We start from the raw sequence: 22712 nt of genomic DNA on the forward strand, positions 1-22712 counted from the left end.
AGAAGGGGCCTCTGGGGCAGCGAGCTCACATCCTGCTGCAGACCATCAAAAGCGGGGAGTGAAAGCGGGGTAGCTGGCTGTCTGTCCATTCCGGCACCAGGCCTTTCGAAAGCCTCCGCCGCGCCAGAGGCTTTCGAAAGGCCTGGTGCACCAGCGGACAGACAGCCAGCTCCCCCGCGATAGAAAGCGGGGAGGTGTGTGTCCGCTCCAGCACCAGCGGACCCCCTGCCATCAAAAGCGGGGAGCAGGCTGCTAGCAGTGTCTGCAGAGCGTGCTAGGCTTTGCGGGGCAGTGGATATGGCCTGGATGGCAGGTTAGGTCTAGGGGACCCTACACGTGCATGATTTAATCATGCACTGGGCCTCTAGTGTATATAATAAACTAATACTTAATAGGGGTAGTATCTGGCATATAGGTGTTAAGTTGTTAAAATTTCTATCCTCTGGTCACTTGAAGAAGTAGATGAGGTAAGTAGTTAAATATTGTCAGAGATGCTTAGAGCAGTTGGTAGACTTGGGATTGCTGTCATTTAAGCCGTTAATGAGGTTATTAGAGCCTCAGGGATAGGGAAGATGGAAAGAGCAGTAAACACTTTTGCTGATGGTGCAGTCTACCCTCTTCCCAGCGTGTCTGAAAAAATTGATGCTAAGGCTGAAAGAGCATGTAGAAGGGCCTAGATGGTGTTGAGAGGAAACTCCTGGAAAATGAAGGGAAAACAACCCAGAGAGTTTTGGGCGCTGTAGGTGAAGAAGGCTATCCTAGCTTGTTTGCATCCTGAAAGTGAACTCTGTGCCTTTCTCTCCCTTGATTAGAGCAGGAAGACTTAGATGGTTTTAAAATTTACTCAAGTGATTCACGAATACTTGAATTAAAAATAAAATTCAGAGAATCTCGGAGAAACCAAGATGGGGCATAGGTAAACACCTAAACTGCTGCCTTGCACAACAATTTCAAAACTACAACTAAAAGACAAAACGGACATCATCCAGAACCACAGGAAGGCTGGCTGAGTGGAAATTCTACAACTAGAAGGAAAGAGAAAAGCACACTAAGACTCAGTAGGAGGCAGAGATACTGAGACACGTGCGCACGTGCGCGCACGTGGAGAGGACTGGCCAACTGAGTGCACGGCTGGCTTTCTCAGGCGGGATGGAGACAAAAGCTCCTGACTGCTCTAAACTCCAGTTCCAGGCAAGACTCTGGGGACCCAGACTCATACGTGGTGAAACTGCACTGTCAGGAAAGAGAAAAGCACACTGAGACTCAGAGGAACTGCGGAAAGCAGAGGCACCAAGGCACACGTGCAGAGAGGGAGGACAACTGAGTATGCGGCTGGCTTTCTCAGGCGGGAGGGAGACAAAAGCTCCCAACTGCGCTGAACTCCAGTTCCGGGCGAGACTCTGGGGACCCAGACTCATTCGGGGAGAAACTGGACTGTCTGGCAGCGGGCGGAACTCGAGGGCGGCTTTCTCTCAGAGGTGTTTGCAGCGATTATCACGGGACACTGAGTCACAGGGGCCTATTAGGGCAGGGCTGACGGGAAACCAATGCTGTCTGCTCCACCCTGAGACTCTGCTCCATCTAAGCTGAGCACAGAGGCTTTTGAAAGTCTTGTTTCATAAGGGTGTCTCCAGCACATAAGTTCTCCCATCATAGACACAGCTGATCCTCATAGCCAATTGGCCTGGAGGTCAATTCCTCCCAGTGATACCAACAACAATCAAGGCTTAACTACAAGACTGTGCACACAGCCCACAAAGGGGTGCACTAAGAGTGTCCACCTCAGGTAACTGGGGAGGCTGAGCCACTGGGCCCTATAGGACACCTAGCACACAAAGCCACTCTATCATGCAAGACAAAGAAACAGAACACAAATGAAAGAAATGGAGGAAAGCAAATGACTGGATATAGAGTTCAAAACCACGGTTATAATGTTTTTCAAGAATTTCCTAGAAAAGCCCAATAAATTTAGTGAGACCCTCGAGGATATTGAAAAGGACCAACTAGAAATTAAGCATACACTGACTGAAATAAAAAATAGTATACAGAGATCTAATAGCAGACGAGAGGATCGCAAGAATCAAGTCAAAGATTTGAAATACAAAGAAGCAAAACACACTCAACCGGAAAAGAAAAAAGAATCCAAAAATTATGAAGATAGTGTAAGGAGCCTCTGGGACAACTTCAAGTGTACCAACATCCAAATTATGGGGGTGCCCATAAGAGAGAGCAAGATACTAAAAACCTACTTGAAGAAATAATGACTGAAAACTTCCCCCACTTGGTGAAAGAAATAGACTTACAAGTCCAGGAAGCGCACAGAACCCCAAACAAAAGGAATCCAAAGAGGACCACACCAAGACACATCATAATTAAAATGCCAAGAGCAAAAGACAAAGAGAGAATATTAAAAGCAGCGTGAGAAAAACAGTTAGTTACCTATAAGGGAGCACACATATGACTGTCAGCTGATTTCTCAACAGAAACTACGCAGACCAGAAGGGAGTGACAAGAAATATTCAAAGTGATGAATAGCAAGAACCTACAACCAAGATTACTCTACCCAGCAAAGCTATCATTCAGAATTGAAGGTCAGATAAAGAGCTTCACAGATAAGAAAAAGCTAAAGGAGTTCATCACCACCAAACCAGGATTATATGAAATGCTGAAAGGTATTCTTTAAGAAAAGGAAGAAGAAAAAGGTAAAGATAAAAATTATGAACAACAAATACATATCAACAAGTGAATCTAAAAATCAAGTGAATAAAAAAATCTGATGAACAGAATAAACGGGTGAATATAATAGAATCAGGGGCCTAGAAAGGGAGTGAACTGACAATTCTCGGGGGGGAAGAGATGTCGGGGGTGCGGGAAGAGACTGGACAAAACTCGTACACCTATGGATGAGGACAGTGGGCGGGGGGGGTAAGGGCAGAGGGTGGGTTGGGAACCAGGTGGAGGGGAGCTATGGGAGAAAAAAGAGGAACAATTGTAATAATCTGAACAATAAAGATTTATTAAATTAAAAAAAAATTCAGAGAATCTCCAGAGTTAACTCTTAACAGTGTGCTTAATCTTTCAGACCTGTAATATGTATTTACCTATTTCTTACTCGCTTTTTCCACTTGGTTTTTCACTTGGCAGTTCATTTGTTTTTTCACTTAACAGTTTCTTAGAGATCTTTCCACTTAAGTACATTCTTTTTAATGGCTGTATTTGGTCCATAGTACAGATATACTGTAATTTATTGTTTGGTTGATGTACATTTTGGTTGTTTTTCAGTTGTCTTATAATAACCAGTGCAGTTAATATCCTGTACACATTGTGAACTTGTGCAAATGTTTCTGTAAAATACATTCCTCAAAGTAGAGTTGTTGGGTTGAGAGGTGTGGATGTGTAAAATATTAAAAGAGACAACTATCATATTGCCCTTTAAAAAGGCTGAACCTTTATACTTTGCAACCGTATATGAGAATAATTGTTTTCTACATTCAGCATTAGTGGACATCACCAATTATTTTTTACTTTCTCAGAATGATGGATGAAAAACAGTGGTAATTACTAGTAATGTTAAGCATCCTTTTGCAAATTTGCTGTTTGTTTATTTAATTATTTAGCAAATTGCTTCTATGGTTTGTCCATTTTTCTATTGGATTTTCACTGTACTTTTTTTAATGTGCCCTAGTATAGTAGTTTCAAAAAAAATGTGTAGTTATTAGCATACTTGTTTCCTTGAGAGTGAGAAATTTTTTCATTCCTTTCTCTCTAGTACCTAGAGTAGTGCTGATAAAAAAAGGTTTGCTGCTATTTCTGACTGTCTTCTAAGAAATACATGGCTTGCCGTGTAAGTGGAAATAAAAAATATAGCTTGTTTTCGACGTATTATTTTTAGTCGTGGACCATTCCACTTAGTGTTAAACTTTTCTTGTCATGATACCTAAGGAACTCTGGAACTTATTGTTTAAGAAACAAACAGTAACCACACATTTTTTTTCTAGTAGGATGTTTATTTTGTATAATGGTATATCTGTACCATGGACCACTGTACAGCTAGTTTAATGTTTCAGTAAATTTTCAACTTTTGTTTTCATATATTATAGGTACATTTACACATATTTCTTTTTTCTTATCCCAGGGATTTTATTTATAAGAGCCTTTTCTTTTTTTGTTGTTGTTTTCATGGTGGCTATTTAAATGTGTGTTTTTTTCCTAGAAAACTATTTCAGGTTTTGCAAATGTTTGTGAAACACAGGGTGGGCATGTTTTTAAATTTTTTTAAATTGTCTAGATGCTCCAGAATCCATCCGAGTTTGCACAGTCAGTAAAGTCCTTGCTGGAAGCACAGAAGCAGTCCATTGAGTCTGGCTCCATCGCTGGTGGGGAACACCTCTGTTTCATGGGCAGTGGCAGAGAGGAAGAAGACATGTATATGAACATGGTCCTGGCACACTTCTTACAGGTATGCTGACAGATTATTTCAACTTTACTTTGTTATTGCTATCACCTTTAAGAAATTCTCATAGACATTTTTGTGCTGTTATCTACATTGTCAAATTTATTTGTATGTTTTTCTTTTTTTAAAATATATTTTTATTGATTTCAGAGAGAAAGGGAGAGGGAGAGAGAGCTAGAAACATCAGTGATGAGAGAGAATACTTGATTGGCTGACTCCTGCATGTCCCCTCCTGGGGATTGAGCCTGCAACTCGGGCATATGCCCTGACTGGGAATCAAACCATGACCTGGTTCATAGGTCGCCACTCAACCATTGAGCCACGCCAGCTGGGCTGTATTTTTATTTTTACAGCTTGTATATTTTGTGTCTTGCCAAGAAAGGTCTTTCCCCAGAGTTTTCTTGCATACTTATCAGGTTTCTGTTTTTGTTTAAGTTGTGAACTGTCTGGAACGGTTTTCTGTGTAAAAAGTAGGTAGGAAGCAAAAAAAAATTTTTTTTCCAGGTAGCTAACCAGGTGTGTTATCAATTTGAAATACCACCATTTTAATATACTAAATTCTTCTATGCATTAGCATCTGTTTCTGGATTATTCCATTGCATTGATCTTTATCTTTATTCATGTCCTAAGACTTTTATAGTAGCTGTGTAATTCATTATAATATATTCACTATTTTTAGCCACCTCTTTTTGTGTGTTTGAATATAAATTATATTCAGTGTAACTAATCTGTATTTGTGACTTTATGCAATCTGTTCCCCTTCCTTCTCTACAAAGCCGTACTCAGTTATGGCTCTTTCTTTATAAAAATAGATGTTTATTAGGTACTAGAGGCCCAGTGCATGAAATTTGTGCATGGGAGGGGGGGGTGTCCCTCAGTCCAGCCAGCACCCTCTCCAATCTGGGATCCCTCTCACAATCCAGGACTGTTGGCTCCCAATTGCTCGTCTGCCTGCCTTCCTGATTGCCCCTAACTGCTTCTGCCTGCCAGCCTGATCACCCTCTAACCACTCCCCTGCCAGCCTGATTGATTTCTAACTACTCCCCTGCCAGCCTGTTTGCCCCCAACTTCCCTCCTCTGCTGGCCTGGTCACCCCTAACTGCCCTCCCCTGCAGGTTTGATCGCCCCAACTGCACTCCCTTGCAGGCCTGGTCCCTCCCAACTGCCCTCCCCTGCTGGCCTGATCGCCCCCAACTGCCCTCCCTTGCATGGCCATCTTGTGGTGGCCATCTGTGTCCACATGGGGGCAGGATCTTTAACCACATGGGGGCAGCCATCTTGTATGTTGGAGTGATGGTCAATCTGCATATTACTCTTTTATTAGACAGGATAGAGGCCTGGTGCATGGGTGGGGGCCAGCTGGTTTGCCCTGAAGGGTGTCCCAGATCGGGATGGGGGTTTCCCTTGGAGCATGGGGCGGCCTGGGCGAGGGGCCTGTGGTGGTTTGCAGGCTGGCCACACCCCCTGGCGACCCAAGCGGATGCCCTGGTATCTGGGGTTTATTTATCTTCTAAATTGAAACTTTGTAGCCTGGAGCGGAGCCAAGCCTTCTGCTTTCTCTGTGGCGGCAGTCATTTCTGTTGGGATTTATGTATCTTCTATAATTGAAACTTTGTAGCCTTAAGCGGAGGCCTGGGCCAGTGAGGGTGTGTGGAAAGCTTGGCTTCCTCCATTGCCGGGGGCAACCCTAGCCTCCTGCTCTTTCCAGCTCCGTGGCTGCTGCCATTTCTGTTTGGATTTATGTATCTTCTATCATTGAAACTTTGTAGCCTTGAGTGGAGGCCTAGGCCGGCAAGGGCAGGAGTTAAGCTTGGCTTCCTCCATTGCCGGGGAAACCCAAGCCTCCCTCCTACTCTCGTGGCCGTAGCCATCTTGGTTGGATTTACTTGCATATTTGCTCCTGATTGGCTGGTGGGCGTGGCTTGTGGGCATAGCAGAGTGATTGTTAATTTGCCTATTACTCTTTTATTAGGTAGGATTCTTTGGTACTTTATACATTAAAGTTCTCTTTTTGTGTAACCCTGAACTGTGGAATCAGGAAGACAGTGGTGTGGTGTTGCACAAGCCACTCAATTTGGGTCCTTTCTATTCATGTTGTATTTTACTGGGAATCAGGTTTGAGAATATTATTGTAGAGGACAGAATCCTTGAAAGACAAAATGAGAGAGGTAATGAGGTATTTGGGGAGAGACTGTATGATAACTTTGTACTTTATTAAAGAAAAGATTTTAGAAACTTATACAGAATAACAAATAGGGACTCAAACTCATTTTACTTATAAATTTAATTGGCCTATTCTAAAAATGCTCTGGTATAAACTACATATTGTGAGGGCTGTCAGATCGCCAAAATTTGGAATACTGTGAACTCTGTTTTTATAATTCAAGTTCTTAATGTGGTTTAGAAATTCCCCCCCCCCCCCCAATTTTTATCATGGATAATTTCAAACAAATTTAGAAGTGCAGAGAATTGAACCTTATAAACTCTTTATACAGATATAATCACGTTATCATTATTAGACTTTATTATAAAAAATAACCTAGTGCTCAGGTTTCCCTGAATTTCCCAATATCCAAAACAAGACATTGCACTTGGATGATAACTTTTTAAGTCTTTTTAAATTTATAGATTTATAAGTTCTCTTTCAAAATATTTTTCCTTGCATGTATTTGTTGGGGGAGAAATTGTTTGTAAAATGGTAACATTCATTTTTTTTCATTCTGAATATTTGCTTTTATATTTCCTTTTTATAAAGGACACAATATTTTGGAAATTAAAAAACAACACTCTAATTATATCCAAAAATACAACTTAACTGTTTTTCATTTGACTTTTATTGCACTATTGGAAGTATAATACAAATAAAATTATAGTCTTGTTAGAGCCATGAAGTTGTTCCTTTCTTCCCACTCAAGTACCAGACCTTACAATACACAAGGTAAATGTATTTACCTCTCTGTGCCAAAGTCCATAATGTTAGCATATAACCTTATATTACATTTGTCAATGTTTACAGAATTATCAGAAGTTTTAATTATATTGCATTTTGGAATAATTTAAATTTTTTATTCCATTACAGAAAAACAAAGAATATGTGAGCATTGCCAGTGGAGGATTTATGGGTAAGATTTTCATTTATTAATCCCTTTGCCTCCACTTTTCAGTGAAAATTATATTAACCAGAGCTGATTTGTAGTAACTAAGTAAGTTAATGGGTATTTTCTCTCTTCAGTCATTCAGTATTTTCAGAAAAGACAAAGCCAGCAGAACATAGATAATAGGCAAATATAATAGGAAGTTGATCAATATTTAATGGAAGACTCTAAATAGATATGTTAAAATGCCTGAATAACTGCCCAATGACTTGCCTCTTCAGAGGAGAAGTAGATAGGATCTAGGAAAGGAGTAGGAGGAATACTTTTCACTGTATCTGTATATCCTTCCTACTCTTGCTTTTTAAATTTGTTTTGTTTTCATTTTATTTTTTAACTACTTGAAGGTATTAGCTGCTAGAAAAATGTTGGCTCAATAGGATAAAACAAATAAGCTGATGTTTTCAAATCTGCAGACTAATATCTGGTAATCCAGGTTAGTAAAATAATTGACAAAATCTCTGCAGGCAAATATTTGAGAATTTATGAAGAATTAGGTCAGAATAATAACATTTAGAATTTTCATTTCTTACAAGAGATGTTATTTAAGGGGACAGACTTGGAACTAGTAATAAGTCCTGCAGAACTAATGTACAGTATAGTGAGTATAGGCAATGATACTATAGTGTGATCATCAAACTTGAAAAGAGACTAGATCTTCATTATTCCCACCACGAAAAAGAAATGATAATTACGTTATCTTATGTCATAACTTAGAAGTTTTGGTAGATTAGTACCTATTTCCTCTTGGTCTTTATGACATTAGCAAGGATCATGATTACCTCCCATATATCGTGGCCTGATAATTAATTATCTTTGAGGCTCATACATAGAGTGATCTACAGAAGGGATTATTTTAATAAAGTGTTAAGCAAGTATTGGCCTTAAGGTATGAATTATTTATTTTCCAAGAAAAACCTCTCTTTCCATAGCAGTTAATGCCTGGACTGCTTTTTTTATTATGGCAAAGATTAATTAATATCTCCTTATGATAAAACAAAAATCACCGTAGGTTTTCTTTCCTTTTTTTTTTTAATTATTCAATATTATTTTGTATTTGTTTCAGGTATAACAATAAGTTTTCTGTTAATCTTCGGTGTCATAAGAAAATGTTGCTGAAAGCATCTATTAATACTTGAAAGATTACCTTCCAAAAAGGAAAATATCAAGCCTATATATATAGTTATTGTCACCCTTAGGATCAGTTAAGAAAAGCAATATGCGTACAGAGGGCATTAGAAGGAAGGAGAAGAGGAAGGGAAGGATTTCTGTGGCTTGGAGTCCTTTGCTCCTTTTCAGAGGTGCAGAAAGAAATACTTGTGATTATGTCTGTGGATCCTTTTTCATTCAGCTATGACATGTTTATTATACTTCTCTGGTAATGGATCTTTCCTAAAGGGGTTGATTTGATGGGTTTTGTTTTTCTTCTCGTTTATTTTAAGCATTGCAGCAGCACTTAGCAGACATTAACGTGGATGGACCAGAAAATGGATATGGCCACTGGATTGCTAGTACCTCAGGCTCAAGGAGCAGTATCAGTTCTTCTGTTGACGTAAGTGTATGTGTCAGATATGTCACCACATTAAGATAAATGTCCAGAAAAGGTGATTTTAACTCGTAAACCCCACCATAACAGAAATAGAGTCAAAATTTTCAAACACATACAATGAGGAGTGATGTTATTGTGAAGTTAATGAGATGATGGAGCAGGTCCACGCAGTTAAACTAGCCTAAAGTGCAGGAGGTCTACCTGCTGAATTCACATTTCTCCCTGTCCCACTGCAGTTTGGTATCACCTAGTGACAGTTTTCTGCTCCAGCTGAAATATTCTGAGTTCTGTGGTGAGCTGGCAGTCTCAAGTGAGCTTATTCTAGGAATCTCCCAATCAGTTTGGGCCAAGATAATACTGAGACCAGTGGTCCCATTTTCTGCATACCATGTCTACTCCCTACAACAGACATAGATTTAGTCCACCCGTATTTGAGAATGCGTCATACAGAGGAAGACTGGAACCCATTGCCAGTCCCATAATATTTAAATTTTAGTTCTTGAGATGTACATTACTGCAGGATTTTACTATATTGGGTAAATTTATTTTTCTGTTCTATTTTGGAAATATTTAGGCAATAAGTCTTTTATACTTTTTCAGTAATTCAGTTAAGTCAAATTAGATGTTATGAAATCACTAGAGGTCCGGTGCACAGATTCGTGCACCCGTGGGGTCCCTCGGCCTGGCCTGCACCCTCTCACAATCCGGAACCCCTCGGGGGATGTCGGATAGCCAGTTTCGGCCCAATCCCCACAGGCCTGATCCTGTGGGTTGAGTGCATATCATAGTGACAGGTCGTTTGGTCACTTAGGATTTATATATATAGATATTCTTAACAAGTAGTAATCCTCACCTACCTAAGATTATTCTTTAAAACAGAAATAAAAGGAAAACTGCAGTATAGAGTCATGGTTACTAGCTTCGACGTACAGGTATGACATACCAAGGTGTTCAAGTTTTATCTCTACAACTTACTTTCTTCATGATCTTCAGTAAGATCTTTCCAGCCCTGGTTTCTTCATCTGTACAATACAGATGGTAATAACAGAACTTTTCTCATAAGGATGACGTGAGGATTAAATATGCAAGTGAATGTAAGGTATAGTAGTTATTATAAAATTATAACTCACTAGATGTATTAATTGAGGTTTATCTTCAGCTCTGTAAGTCAAAACAAATTATTATGAAATTATCAGTGGTAAGGATCCTCTAAGAATTAAGTTTTAAAATTGATTCTCTAGGTATCTAAGTGTTCTTCATATGAGATCACCATTTATTTAATAAACATTTGCTATTTTCTTTTTTTCTTAATGTTCACCCAAGGACATGCTTTTTGTTTTATTATTGATTTTAGAGAGACAGAAAGGGAGAGGGAGAGAGAGAAACATTGATATGAGAATGAAAACATAGATCTGTTGCCTCCTATACACACACCAACTCAGGATCAAACCACAACCAGGGCATGTGTCCCGACCAAGAATTGGACTCATTGGTGCACAGAATGATGCTCCAGCCAGCAGAACCACACTGGCCAGGGCCATTTTCATTTTTAATTAGGTAGTATTCCACTATATGGACTTATAATTTATTCAGTTAGTCCCTTATTGAATATTTACATTGTTTCCAGTCTTTTTGTTATAAATACTACCACCATTAACTTATGTGGTAATATATTTGCATATATCATGATTATTTGGTCCTAGAAGTGGAATAACTTGATCAAAAGATTACTTACCAATATCTTCAGAAATCTGCATTATTATCAAGTTACTCTCCAGAAAACATTATTCTGATTTATATTCTCAATCACAGCATTGGGTTTTCTGTTTAAGTTTTTACCTTCAGATTTGAAAAACACTGATTGAGGCCGGTAAAGAAATAGTTGTAAAGATGTGTTATATTCAGGAGTACCAAAGAATTTCCCAGTCAGTGTAATTTGGTTTTGAATTTGGATATGGAAATAAGAAACATGTTTTTGTGTGTGTGTGTATGTGTGTTATATAGTTAATGACTTATTTCTCATAAAAATGAAAGTGATATCCATTTATTGTAGCACCATATATATATGTGAAAAGTATAAAAACAAATCACCTATGACCCTATCAGAGATAACTGCTACTTATGTTTTTTAAATATTTACTTCAGACCTTTTTTAATGCATGTGTATTTTAGTATTTTATTTTAAAAGTAATTATCAGATTATACACATAATTTCACTAAATATATGAGTATTTTCTAACATTTAGAAATGCTTTTATTTTTAAGCATGGATTTTTGTTGTTGTTCTATTATGGGAAAGGTGAGTGACAGCATAAATACTATACGAACCTGAGCTGTCAGTCTCTCTCCACATTGCTCTCACATGCAGTTGGAGATCCCATGGCTGCAGCCAGTCACAGCCCTTGAAAACATGCTTAAATCATGGTTTTTTAGATCTGTATAATTTTCCATCAAATAGTACCTAAATCCTAGGCCACTTTCTGATTATTTCCTTCCCATAAATTCTGAAGAGGATTGGTACACTTTGAAACTTTGACACCTATCACCAACTTGCCTTCTAGGGTATATGGAAGCAATTCTATGAAATAATTTAAGAATTATACTCACACCTATTACATTAGGTATGCCAGGATAACCTAATTCTTGAGAAATTAGAGGCCTAAGTGAAAATGTTTTAAAAAGCAAAATTTTACAACGAATAAGTTGTTTAAAAATTTAGCTACATGAAATGATATGCTCATTACAGGCATCTCCCTCATTTTATTGCACTTAATTGCACCCTGCAGATTATTACTTTATTTTACAAATTGAAAGATTGTAGCCACCTTGCATCAAACAAATCGTCTGGCATTTTCAAACAGCATTTGCTCACTTCATGTATCTCTGATATATTTTGTTCTCACAATATTTCAAAATCTTTCATTATTATATTTGTTATGGTTATCTGTGATCAGTGATCTTTGATGCTGTTATTGTTCATTGTTTTGGGCTGCCATGAACTGTGCCAGTATAAGACTGCAAACTTAAAAAAATGTGTGTGTTCTGACTGTTACACCTATTGAGTCATTCCCCCATATCTCTCTCTCTCTCTCTCTCTCTCTCTCTCTCTCTCTCTCTCTCTCTCTCTCTCTCTTTCTGGTCTCTCTATTCTCTGATACAGCAATATTGAAATTAGGCCAATGGATACCCTACAGTGGTCTCTATATGTTCCAAGTGAAAGGAAGAGTCACAGGTCTCTCACTTTAAATCAAAAGCTAGAAATGAGTAAGCTTAGTGAGGAAGGCATGTTGAAAGCCAAGATAGGCCAAAAGCTAGATTCTTATGCCAAATAGCCAAGTTGTGGTGCAAATAGCAAGAGAATACGAAATAAAAGTGAAGCCTGAAGATGCCACTGTATTACTGCAGTCTCATTTCATAAATGGGGAATTGCTTCTATGGATGAGCAAAGAAAGTGGTTTCTTGAAATGGAATCTACTCTGGGTGAAAATGCTCTGAAGATTGTTGAGATGACAACAAAGGATTTAGGATAATATATAAACTTATATATATATAATACTAGGGACTCAGTGCACGAGGCCTTGAAAGAAACTGTGGGCCTCGAGGCTGTGGTGGGCACAGGGGCGGGTCTTGGCCCATCCTCAGTGCCCCCACCCGGCCCATCCTGCCACGGCATTTAGATAACCTTTAGCAGTAGTGTGTCTGCTAATCGTTTGGAGAGAAGTTCTTTAGTAATTTTTTTTTTTTTCAGGGTGAATCTTCTAATGGCTTAAATGATAGAGGAATGAAATCACTAGTAAATAAAATGACTATTGCTTTGAAGACAAAATCCGTTAATGTCAGGGAAAAAGTTATCAGTTTTATTGAGAATACATCAGCTCCTGTGGATCGGTGAGTTGCTTATACAGTATGAGTTTATGATGAGTAATTGAAACTAAAGAAAAGTATCTTACAGTAAATATTAGTTGACTCGAATGTGTTCTAGAAAAGTATCATAAAGTACATTTTTTAAGTATATGGTTTCAGTTTTCATTATAATTATAAGATGTTCTTTATTGCTGTAAAATTTGTCTACAGATTGCTTTTTATTCTCTCCTACTGCTCAGAATAAGGTGCAAGTAATGATTCTGCCCCTTCATGCCATTTATTAAAAATATATTCAAATACCATTTTACGTTTTATACACTTCATATGGTAGCTGCTTCCCACATGGCAAATGTATGAAAATCCACTACCAAATGCAGTAATCTCTGCAGGAACCTCTTCCTCTGCTTTTGGAATTTAAAACCTAGAAAATTTGGTCATGCTAAATAAAGCAGAAATACATTTTCCGAAGTTCAATAGTTCAGATCTTCGTAGAATTTTGTTCACAGAATATAAGGGACCCTTAGATTCCCATGACTTACAAATGAAGGACATAGCCAACAAATAATAAACAGGTTTATCTGTTACATTGTTTCTTACTGGAATTGTGAATGCACAATATACGTATTTTTGTCCACACATTGATCTTTCTTGTTCCTAGAGTTCAAAGCTAACCTAATAATTCAGTGCAGAATTTGTTTCTAAGCAAGCTTGATCTTGGTAGTGTATTATAGTATTTAATTTCACTCATGTTTTATTTGCAGTATCCTAGGAAAGTTGAAATATTTGACTTCAAGAACTGAATGTCAGGAATTTACTATTTGTCACGTTTTTAAGTATAGTACATATACATACAAAAATACATTTTTTCCCATTCAGTAAATAGTAAAGAAGAGAATAGGTTGTTTTCACTAATTCAAAAAATTGTATCTTATCTAAAATGGTCAACTGATAAATAATGTTAAAGTGTTTTACCACAAAATATTTTTTTGCTCATTAAATTATATGTCTGCTCTCAAAAGCCTTTAACATTTTTACTTTTAATTAGTGCATTTTGAATTACAGTACTACTATTACTACATTTTATAGCCTGAACATTAAATATTTTTATTTTAAAATTCATTAATTTTATTTTAAAATGAACTAGTGATAACTTTAAATGAAAAGACTTTGTTAAGGAGTCACTTGAGACAGGCTTTTAAAAATTTTTCTTTGTACTTTGGATGATTGAAACTCTTTATAATGTACACTCTGGGTTAGAAAAGCTGATTGTGCTATATTTTTGTTTTAAAACTGTTGTGGTTTTATAATCATTTTGTTCTGTCCTCTGCCTCAATTTGCTGTAGAATGTCTTTCAATCTTCCTTGGCCAGACAGAACATGTACAGAGCGGTAAGCCAATGAGTAGAGCAGCTTTGTTGGGCATCCTTTCCTTTAGCATGCTTCATGCTGTCTATAAGCCTCACGCTGTCTTGGCTAAAATTTCATGTAGCTGTTTCAAATGCTAAACTTTCCTCATTCTGCTTTTAGGAGTACATGTGATGCTGATATCTTTTTGGTTTTTGCTTTGATCATTAAAAATTTTTTTTCTTGCATGCTTCCTTGTATCTCCCATTCCTCAGATGAAAATCAAGTGCATTAGAATCCAAGAACTTCATAAACCTGCAGCTTTTATTCTGAGACAGAGGAAGGTGAAACAAATAAAATAAGTAGTTTCAGAGTTGACAGGGTATTTAGCTTTGGAGATTATTTACTTCTGTGTCCTGCCCTGACAGTAGAGAAAATTACAGTACCTGGGGGAAAAAAGCACAATTCATGGTTCAAAATTTTGGATAATTCATGTTCATTATGTCATCTGTAATAATAAAAGCGTAATATGGAAATCGACTGAACTGTGAAATGACTGTCCAGACAACCTTCCAAATGAAGCCGGGCTGCAAAGGCCTACTCTTGCACGAATTTCATGCATAGGGCCTCTAGTTTTATAATATTTTAGATTTTTCTTAATAAAATGTATGTATTTAGGTTCGTGAGTTAACATAATAAATTGGTTCCAAAGAACCGCAGTTCTAGAGTCCTGCCTTTGGTTTTCATTGAAAGAAATTGTCGTGATGGACATGTTAATGTATTACCTATCTCTTCTCTGCTTCATTGAGATGGGCTGTTTGTCATTAGATCCCATAAATTTGAAAGAATCTTCAATTAGGATGAACAAAAGAACTTTACTTACTTAATACTTGTATATGGCTTTACAGTTTTTATACTCATAGAATTTTTCTGCAATTTAAATTAGAATATCATATCTAGCAATACCTATGAACATTTTAAAAGAAAATCTTATCATACTTTGAATGTAAGTTAAGCTTTAGAATAATGGACTTGACTTTTTCTTGAATCATTTCAATATTCCCAGTGACTAGAAGTATCATTTTTAAAAACAATAGTTTACTCCCAACTTATAGAGTTTTTATTTGCTATGACTGTTCGTATACAGAACCCATTACAAGGGCTTCTATTATAATTTTATATAAGACTATTTTAAAGGAAATTGCATCCTTATAATGTTTGTGAATCATCATTCTATTTTCTCTTATTATACAACCATTGAATTAGTCTGATTTTATTTAACTCCCAAGTTTTCTCCCAGATTCTTAATTTTAAAAAATTTTAAATTACCTTCTCTGGCCCAAAGGCAGATATACCTATTTTGAAAGTAAAATTTAGTGAAATGTTGGAATGAAATTTTATCTCTTCCTGAGCTCAGCAAATTAAGTAAAAACCTTGACAAACTATTTTGTAGATGTTTCTGTTATTATTTTCACTAAGAAAGAATAAATATACTACTTTTAAAAAAAAGTCCATCCATTGAATTTCATCAATTTTTAGCCAGTCTTTTAAGAACCATCTCAGTAATCTTTAGAAATCTTCTTATAAAAACTCCATTGTATTTTTTTTCTATTTGTCTCTTCAGATACTTGGTTTCTGATTCAAGTATTCACTATAAACGTTACCTTTATTACTTTCTATGTTGTAGCAGGCAGTTTAATTATGTTTTAATATCAGGAGAGAAGCAATAATTTAAATCTCATATAATTTTACAATCTAGACTAAAGGCCCAGTGCATGGGATTCATGCACTGGTGGGGGACGTGGCCTGCGGGGATTGGCCCACTGTGGGAGCACTGCTCAGCCTGGTCAGCCAAGGGGCTGTGGATCCGCCCTCTAAGTGGCTGTTCCCACTGCAAGAGCAGCCAGCCGCTCATCCCAGTCAGTCGAGCGGCGCTCCCACTGTGGGAGCACACTGACCATCAGGGGGCACCTCCTGTGTTGAGCGTCTGCCCCCTGGTGGTCAGTGTGCATCATCGTGCCTGGTCGACCAGTCGTTCTGGTCATTCCACTGTTTGGTCGCTGGGCTTTTATTAGATAGTATTCTTAGGTAAAGCTATATTATCTTTGTCTTTGCCTTTGTAAGAAACTTGAATCTGAGTTTCATAGGTTTTTGAATTTTTATCTAATGAGAATAGTTTGGTAATTTTCAGGATAATTTTACATTAGATTTATTTTAACATAAACTCAAAATTATTTTATGATTTTAATGTAATCAAATGTAAGCTATGTAGTGATTAACCTAACTTATAATTCCCAAAGAATGTCTGGTTATACACTCAACTCAAATTGATTTTCTGTTGAAGAATGTTGTTTTGAAGAAGTAAAGATTTAAGTCCTTCAACAAAATTAGGTTGTGATAAGATTTTTATTGATGAAATGTATTAGAAAAGTATTTAAAATACAGGTTTGATATCCATCTTGTGGAAAAATGAATTCTAAGGCTAAGTAAAGATAGTATAACTTGATTTTTTCCCCACTTTGGACTCTCTTCATACTTTATTCTACAAATAATAAAATGCTTATTCCCCAGAAACATACAGTATTTTGTTGAAATACTTTAATTTTACTTCTTGGTTCATTTGAGATTATCTGCAAAGTAATGAGGTTAAATTTTTATATTAAAAAAGAGGTCATACTTCTGGCAGAACTAACCAATTTTGAGTTTACATGTTTAGGCTTCTTTCACTTAAAGAAGAAAGGCAGATTCATTTTCATGGCTTACTTACATTTATGTATAAGAAGTAGAATCTTAGTTTCTATTAAAATTAAAGTAACAATAACAAAAAATGGGGGGGAAAACCTTAAGACACTTGCACACCCCTATGAGAACTTTAAGCACTCCTAGAATTTGAATGTTTGGTTCCATAATCTATATTGTCTAACAAACATGTATGTTGCACTTGCTATATACCAGACATTATTCTGAGAGCTTTACAAAATATGTAAAGCGTGGCTCAGTGGTTGAGTGTCGACCTCTGAACCAGGAGGACACGGTTCGATTCCTGGTCAGGACACATTCCTGGGTTGCGGGCTCGGTCCCCAGTGTGGGGTGTACAGAAGGCAGCTGATCAATGATTCTCATCATTGATGTTTCTATCTTTCTCTCTTCCTCTCTGAAATCAGTATATATGATAGTAAGTGGTTTAATTCTTATAACCATGAAGGGTAGATGTTATCATCATTTTACAGATGAGGAAACAGAATCACAGAGAGGTTTAGTAACTTCTCGAAGGCCACACAGATCTAAGCATTGTTGTTTTTTTATCTTCACCCGAGGACATGCTTAGAGAGAGGGAGGGGGAGAGAAAGAAATATCGATGTGAGAGAGAACATCAATTAGTTGCCTTACGTAAGTGCCACAACCCAGGTATGTGTCCTGACTGGGAATTGAGCCAACAACCTTTTGGTGCATAGGACATTGCTCAGCCAACTGAGCCATTCTAGCTGGGCTAAGCCTTGGTTTTAATATGAATATTAAAATTGCTTCAAATTTAATATTTACAGATTTGAAAATCTTCAGCCACCAAGTCCTTTTGCCACTTTTGCTAACATATTTCCTTATCTTGTTTCAATTTCCTTAACATAGCTATCCTAAAACTGGGTTGTACGTGGGCAAAGAACATTTACATTTGTTTGAATAGTCAAATGATACTTGGTTAAAATCTTTAATAACTTCTTATGTGATGATCCCCCCCCCTCTAAAATTCTTTGAATATAGGCATGTGAGCAGCAGTGACAGAGTGGGCAAGCCATACCGTGGTGTGAAACCTGTGTTCAGCATTGGGGACGAAGAAGAGTACGACACAGGTGGAGTACTACACTTACTTATAGACTTCTTTCCTCAGGCACCAGGAGTGATTATAAAGATTACTTTGGGAATAGCAGACAACTGCTTAAAAAAAAAAAAAAGACAGTACCCAGCCGGCATGGTTCAGTGGTTCAATTCCTGGTCAGGGCCCATGTCCAGGTTGGGGGCTCTGTCCCCTGTTTGGGGTGTGCAGGAGGCAGCCGATCAATGATTGTCTCTCATCATTGATGTTTCTATCTCTCTCCCTCTCCTTTCCACTCTGAAATCAATAACAATATATTAAAAAAGAAAAAAGACACAGATTTTTTTAAAAATTTCTTTATTGATTAAGGTATCACATATTTGTCCTCATCCCCCCATTCCCATCCCAAACCCCTCCCCACGCATGCCCCCACTCCCCTGTTGTCCGTGACCACTGGTTAGGCTCATATGCATGCATACAAGTCCTTTGGTTGATCTCTCCCCCTTTTCCCCACCCTCCCCTACCTTCCCTCTGAGGTTTGACAGTCTGATCGATGCTTCCCTGTCTCCAGGTCTGTTTTTGTTCATCAGTTTATGTTGTTCATTATTTCCCCTAGATGAGTGAGATCATGTGATACTAGAAATACACTTATAAGAACCAAAAATGAGACAAGCAATAATGGTTATGCTGAGAGGCAAATGAATCAGTCTATAGTGAGTTTCTTTCTGGGCCAACAGTTCTTTTGAGTCCCAATTTCAATGTCAAACAGTTCCTTATGTGTACATGTCAGCAATGATATTTCAGTTCTGGATGGTGGACAAATGGTGGTAATGCAGGTCTGACCCTCTCTGGTTTGGTCCTGGGCAACCTGCAGCGACGCACAGCTGCTGACTGCTAGCATGGCAAGGCGTCGTCAGCGTCTTCCATCTCACAGTGAGATTCTGTAAAGGAGATTAAAGATTTTTTTTCTATTCAGAGTTGGTCTAAAACATCTGAAGTTCTGCCTATTAGAAATTCAAGGTGAAATGTTGCGTAGCCGGTTGATATAGGGACCTTTAATCGAGGAGACAAGTCTAAGTTGGTGATAATTTCAGAATCATCAGTGTACAAATAGTATTTAAATCCATGGGATTGAATTTAAAACCCCTGATCCACCCACCTAGGAGATTGAGAGTTGTGGGACCAAAGTTCAGGGAATTCCAAAACAGACATCTGAAGAACCTTTTGAAACTAGAGGCAATATTTTAAAGGGCCACAAGATGGGGATATTGTGTAAGGGAAATTTGTCATCCTCTGTGTGGTTGGTTGTCTTTATATTTTTAAAAAGAATTTATTACTTTGGTTCATAATCCCACTGCCAGATTATCCTGGTTGAGTAATCATAATTAATATTAATATGTGTATTAAGTTAGAAAAAATAAAACAGTACATAAATGTACAAAATATGAAAAAACTTCCATATCTCATCTTGCCTTTTCCACTTAGTAATACATGTTGCATATTTTCCATCTCAGCCCGTATACCTCCTCAGTTATTTTTCTATCATGTGAACATACCATAATTTATTTATTCAATATTCTTCCATTAACATTTTAATTTTTATTTCTGTTTAAAATGACAAACGGATGTTTTTATACATATATGAACATGAACTTTTGCAAGTACATCCAGATGGTAAACTCTTAGCAGTAAGATTGCTAGGTTATAGGGAATCACATTTGACATTTTAATTCATATTACAAAATCACCTTCCAGAAAACTTGCATTGCAGTAAATGTAATTTTCTACCTGCTATTTTTAATTTATTTCTTTTGCTCCTTTCCCCCCCACCCTCTCTGTTGCCATCATCCTGTTATGTATCTTTCCCTGAATATCTCAACTCCTTCCATTAACAAATGAATGAATAAATTATGGTGTATTTACATAAATCACACACACATATTTACACTATGGAAAACTGCACAGTAATGAAAATGAAAAAACCAGAGCTATGTGTATCAACATGGATAAATTTTATAATGTTGGGAGTGGGGTAGCCATTACAGAAGAATACAATTGAATAGTCTACTTATATAAATTTTACCTAAAATACAAAATACTACTCTATATTATTTAGGGATATTTATATATAGTTAAAGAATAACTATATGCAAATATAGTTGTGGAACTGGTAACACTAAATTCAGATAATCACTAATTCTTAGGAAGGAAGAGGAGTGTGACTGGGGAAGAGGAATGTAGCTATATGAGATTTCCTTTTTTCATTATATCTTTACTAGAGGCCTGGTGCATGGATTCGTGCACCAGTGGGGTCCCTTGGCATGGCATGCACCCTCTCGCAACCCAGGACCCCTTGGGGGGTGTCAGACTGACGGTTTTGTCCCTATCCCCAAAGGCCAGGCTGAGGGACCCCACTGGTGCATGAATCCGTGCACGGGACCTCTAGTATGTATATAAGATCTTTGGTTAATCTTTTCACCCCCCTCCCCCTCCCCCTCCCCCTTCCCTCCTTCCTTCTGAGATTCATCAGTCTGTTTCATGTTTCCATGCCTGTGTATTGAGCATCTGCCCCCTGGTGGTCAGTGCGTGTCATAGCTACCAGTCGAACAGTCACTTAGGCTTTTATAGATATAAATATTTTGAAATATTTCTTAAAAAGCAAAGGGAAGAACATTTATAATTATTAATCCCAGGGACTGTAATTTCTCTTTCTTAAATGAGAAGAACAAAATAATTAGAATGTTTTTTATTTCTCTCATGAAAAAATGTAGATTTTTACTTATCTATCCCAGGATGGATTTGTTGTTGTTGTTTTCCTCAAAATCTGGAACCAGCAAGAGAAAAAGAACTCTGCTGTATTTGCCCTCAAAATAGGTGTTCATTGTTGGAAAATTCAGCCATCTCTCTACAGACTAGTCAGATTTCATAGTTATGCTATCTAAATAAAAATGTTTAAATTTCTTAGATAGTTTAATCTTTAAACGTGCATTCTCAGTATTTTCACCTGACTTTTTCTTACCATATAGAGCAGTGGTTCTCAACCTTTCTAATGCCGCGACCCTTTTAATACAGTTCCTCATGTTGTGGTGACCCCCAACCATAAAATTATTTTCGTTGCTACTTCATAACTAATTTTGCTACTGTTATGAATCATAATGTAAATATCTGTGTTTACAATTCATTAACAGTAGCAAAATTACAGTTATGAAGTAGCAACGAAAATAATTTTATGGTTGAGGGTCACCACAACATGAGGAACTGTATTAAAGGGGCGCAGCATTAGAAAGGTTGAGAACCACTGATAGAGAGCAATTTTTCATAACATTATTTTTGTATTAGTTTTTGTGGCATAAGGAAATATAGTAGCAGCATTAGAATTAAGTCCTAGCTGGTTTGGCTCAGTGGATAGAGTATCGGCCTGCATTCTGAAGGGTCCCGGGTTCAATTACGGCCAAGGGCACATGCCCAGGTTGTGGGCTCGATCCCCAGTAGGGGGCATGCAGGAGGCAGCCGATCAATGATCCTCTCTCATCATTGATGTTTCTATCTTTCTCTCCCTCTCTCTTCCTCTCTGAAATAAATAAAAATAAAAGAATTGATTGGTGTGTTTTTTCAAAGTACTACTGAAATTGTTTTTCAAGATGTTAAGAAATGTGTCATTTTTGAAATTGGTAATGCCCACTTTTAACACTTTAAATTCTTTATAGATGAAATTGACAGTTCTTCCATGTCAGATGATGATAGAAAAGAGGTTGTAAATATTCAGACTTGGATAAACAAGCCAGACATCAAGCATCATTTTCCTTGTAAAGAAGTGAAAGAAAATGGACACATGTTTCCTAGGTACTTGTAAAAATGTCTTCTTCAGAAGTACAATTGAATTTAGGGAAGTTAATATAAAACCAAACTACAAAATAAATTTTATTTATCCAAATACAATAAGATATAATTTCCCTCTGATAATATATGTCTCGATTTTTAGAAAGATTTTTTTAGAAAGATTTTTAATGTAATTTTTTATTTTGAAAAATTTAAACAAGAAATGTTGAAGAAACAGTACATTGAACACCTTTATAAACCTCTCTTAGATTCACCAGCTTTTAACTTCTTTTCACACTATCCCATCTCTATTTGAGTGTGTATATACATACACGTAAACTACATATGTACATATGAATTTCCCTTTTATCAAGCCATTCAGAAGCAGCTTAGATATAACACTTAACCCTAAACACTTCAGCATAAATCTCCCAAGAAAATCTCATAACTCAAATAGTGTTATCACCTTTAAAAATCGTAAAAATTAGCATGATTCAACATTCAGACCCTATACTTAAATTTTTCAGAGTGCCCCCAAAGTATCTTTTATAGTCTTTGTTTTTACTTCCTGATCTAGGATCCAGTCAGGGTTCACACACTGTATTTATCTGTTATATCTATTTAGTCTCACCCGAAGTACTACACTCCACACCCATTTCTTCACTATTAATGAATCCTGTGAGTCTAGGCCTATTGTTCGGCTGAATGTCCCACAGTGACT

At 37.2% G+C, this 22712-nt stretch overlaps 1 protein-coding gene across 4 annotated transcripts in view; it reads left to right on the top strand.

Annotated features, from left to right (window-relative positions):
- TBC1D23 (TBC1 domain family member 23) overlaps positions 1–22712 on the top strand; it is an 82933-nt gene that overhangs the window by 55704 nt on the left and 4517 nt on the right. The window contains exons 11-17 of one of the 4 annotated variants that reach the window (XM_079767135.1): positions 4289–4459; positions 7533–7575; positions 9048–9163; positions 12903–13042; positions 14362–14406; positions 18121–18209; positions 21880–22015. In XM_079767135.1, the coding sequence (XP_079623261.1) occupies positions 4289–4459; positions 7533–7575; positions 9048–9163; positions 12903–13042; positions 14362–14406; positions 18121–18209; positions 21880–22015 (740 nt within the window). The remainder of the gene's footprint in view (positions 1–4288; positions 4460–7532; positions 7576–9047; positions 9164–12902; positions 13043–14361; positions 14407–18120; positions 18210–21879; positions 22016–22712) is intronic. The other 3 variants (XM_079767136.1, XM_079767137.1, XM_079767138.1) reach the window with 3 other exon arrangements.

The sequence above is a fragment of the Cnephaeus nilssonii genome (assembly GCF_951640355.1).
Source record: "Cnephaeus nilssonii genome assembly, chromosome: 3".
Classification (NCBI taxonomy): Eukaryota; Metazoa; Chordata; class Mammalia; order Chiroptera; family Vespertilionidae; genus Cnephaeus; species Cnephaeus nilssonii.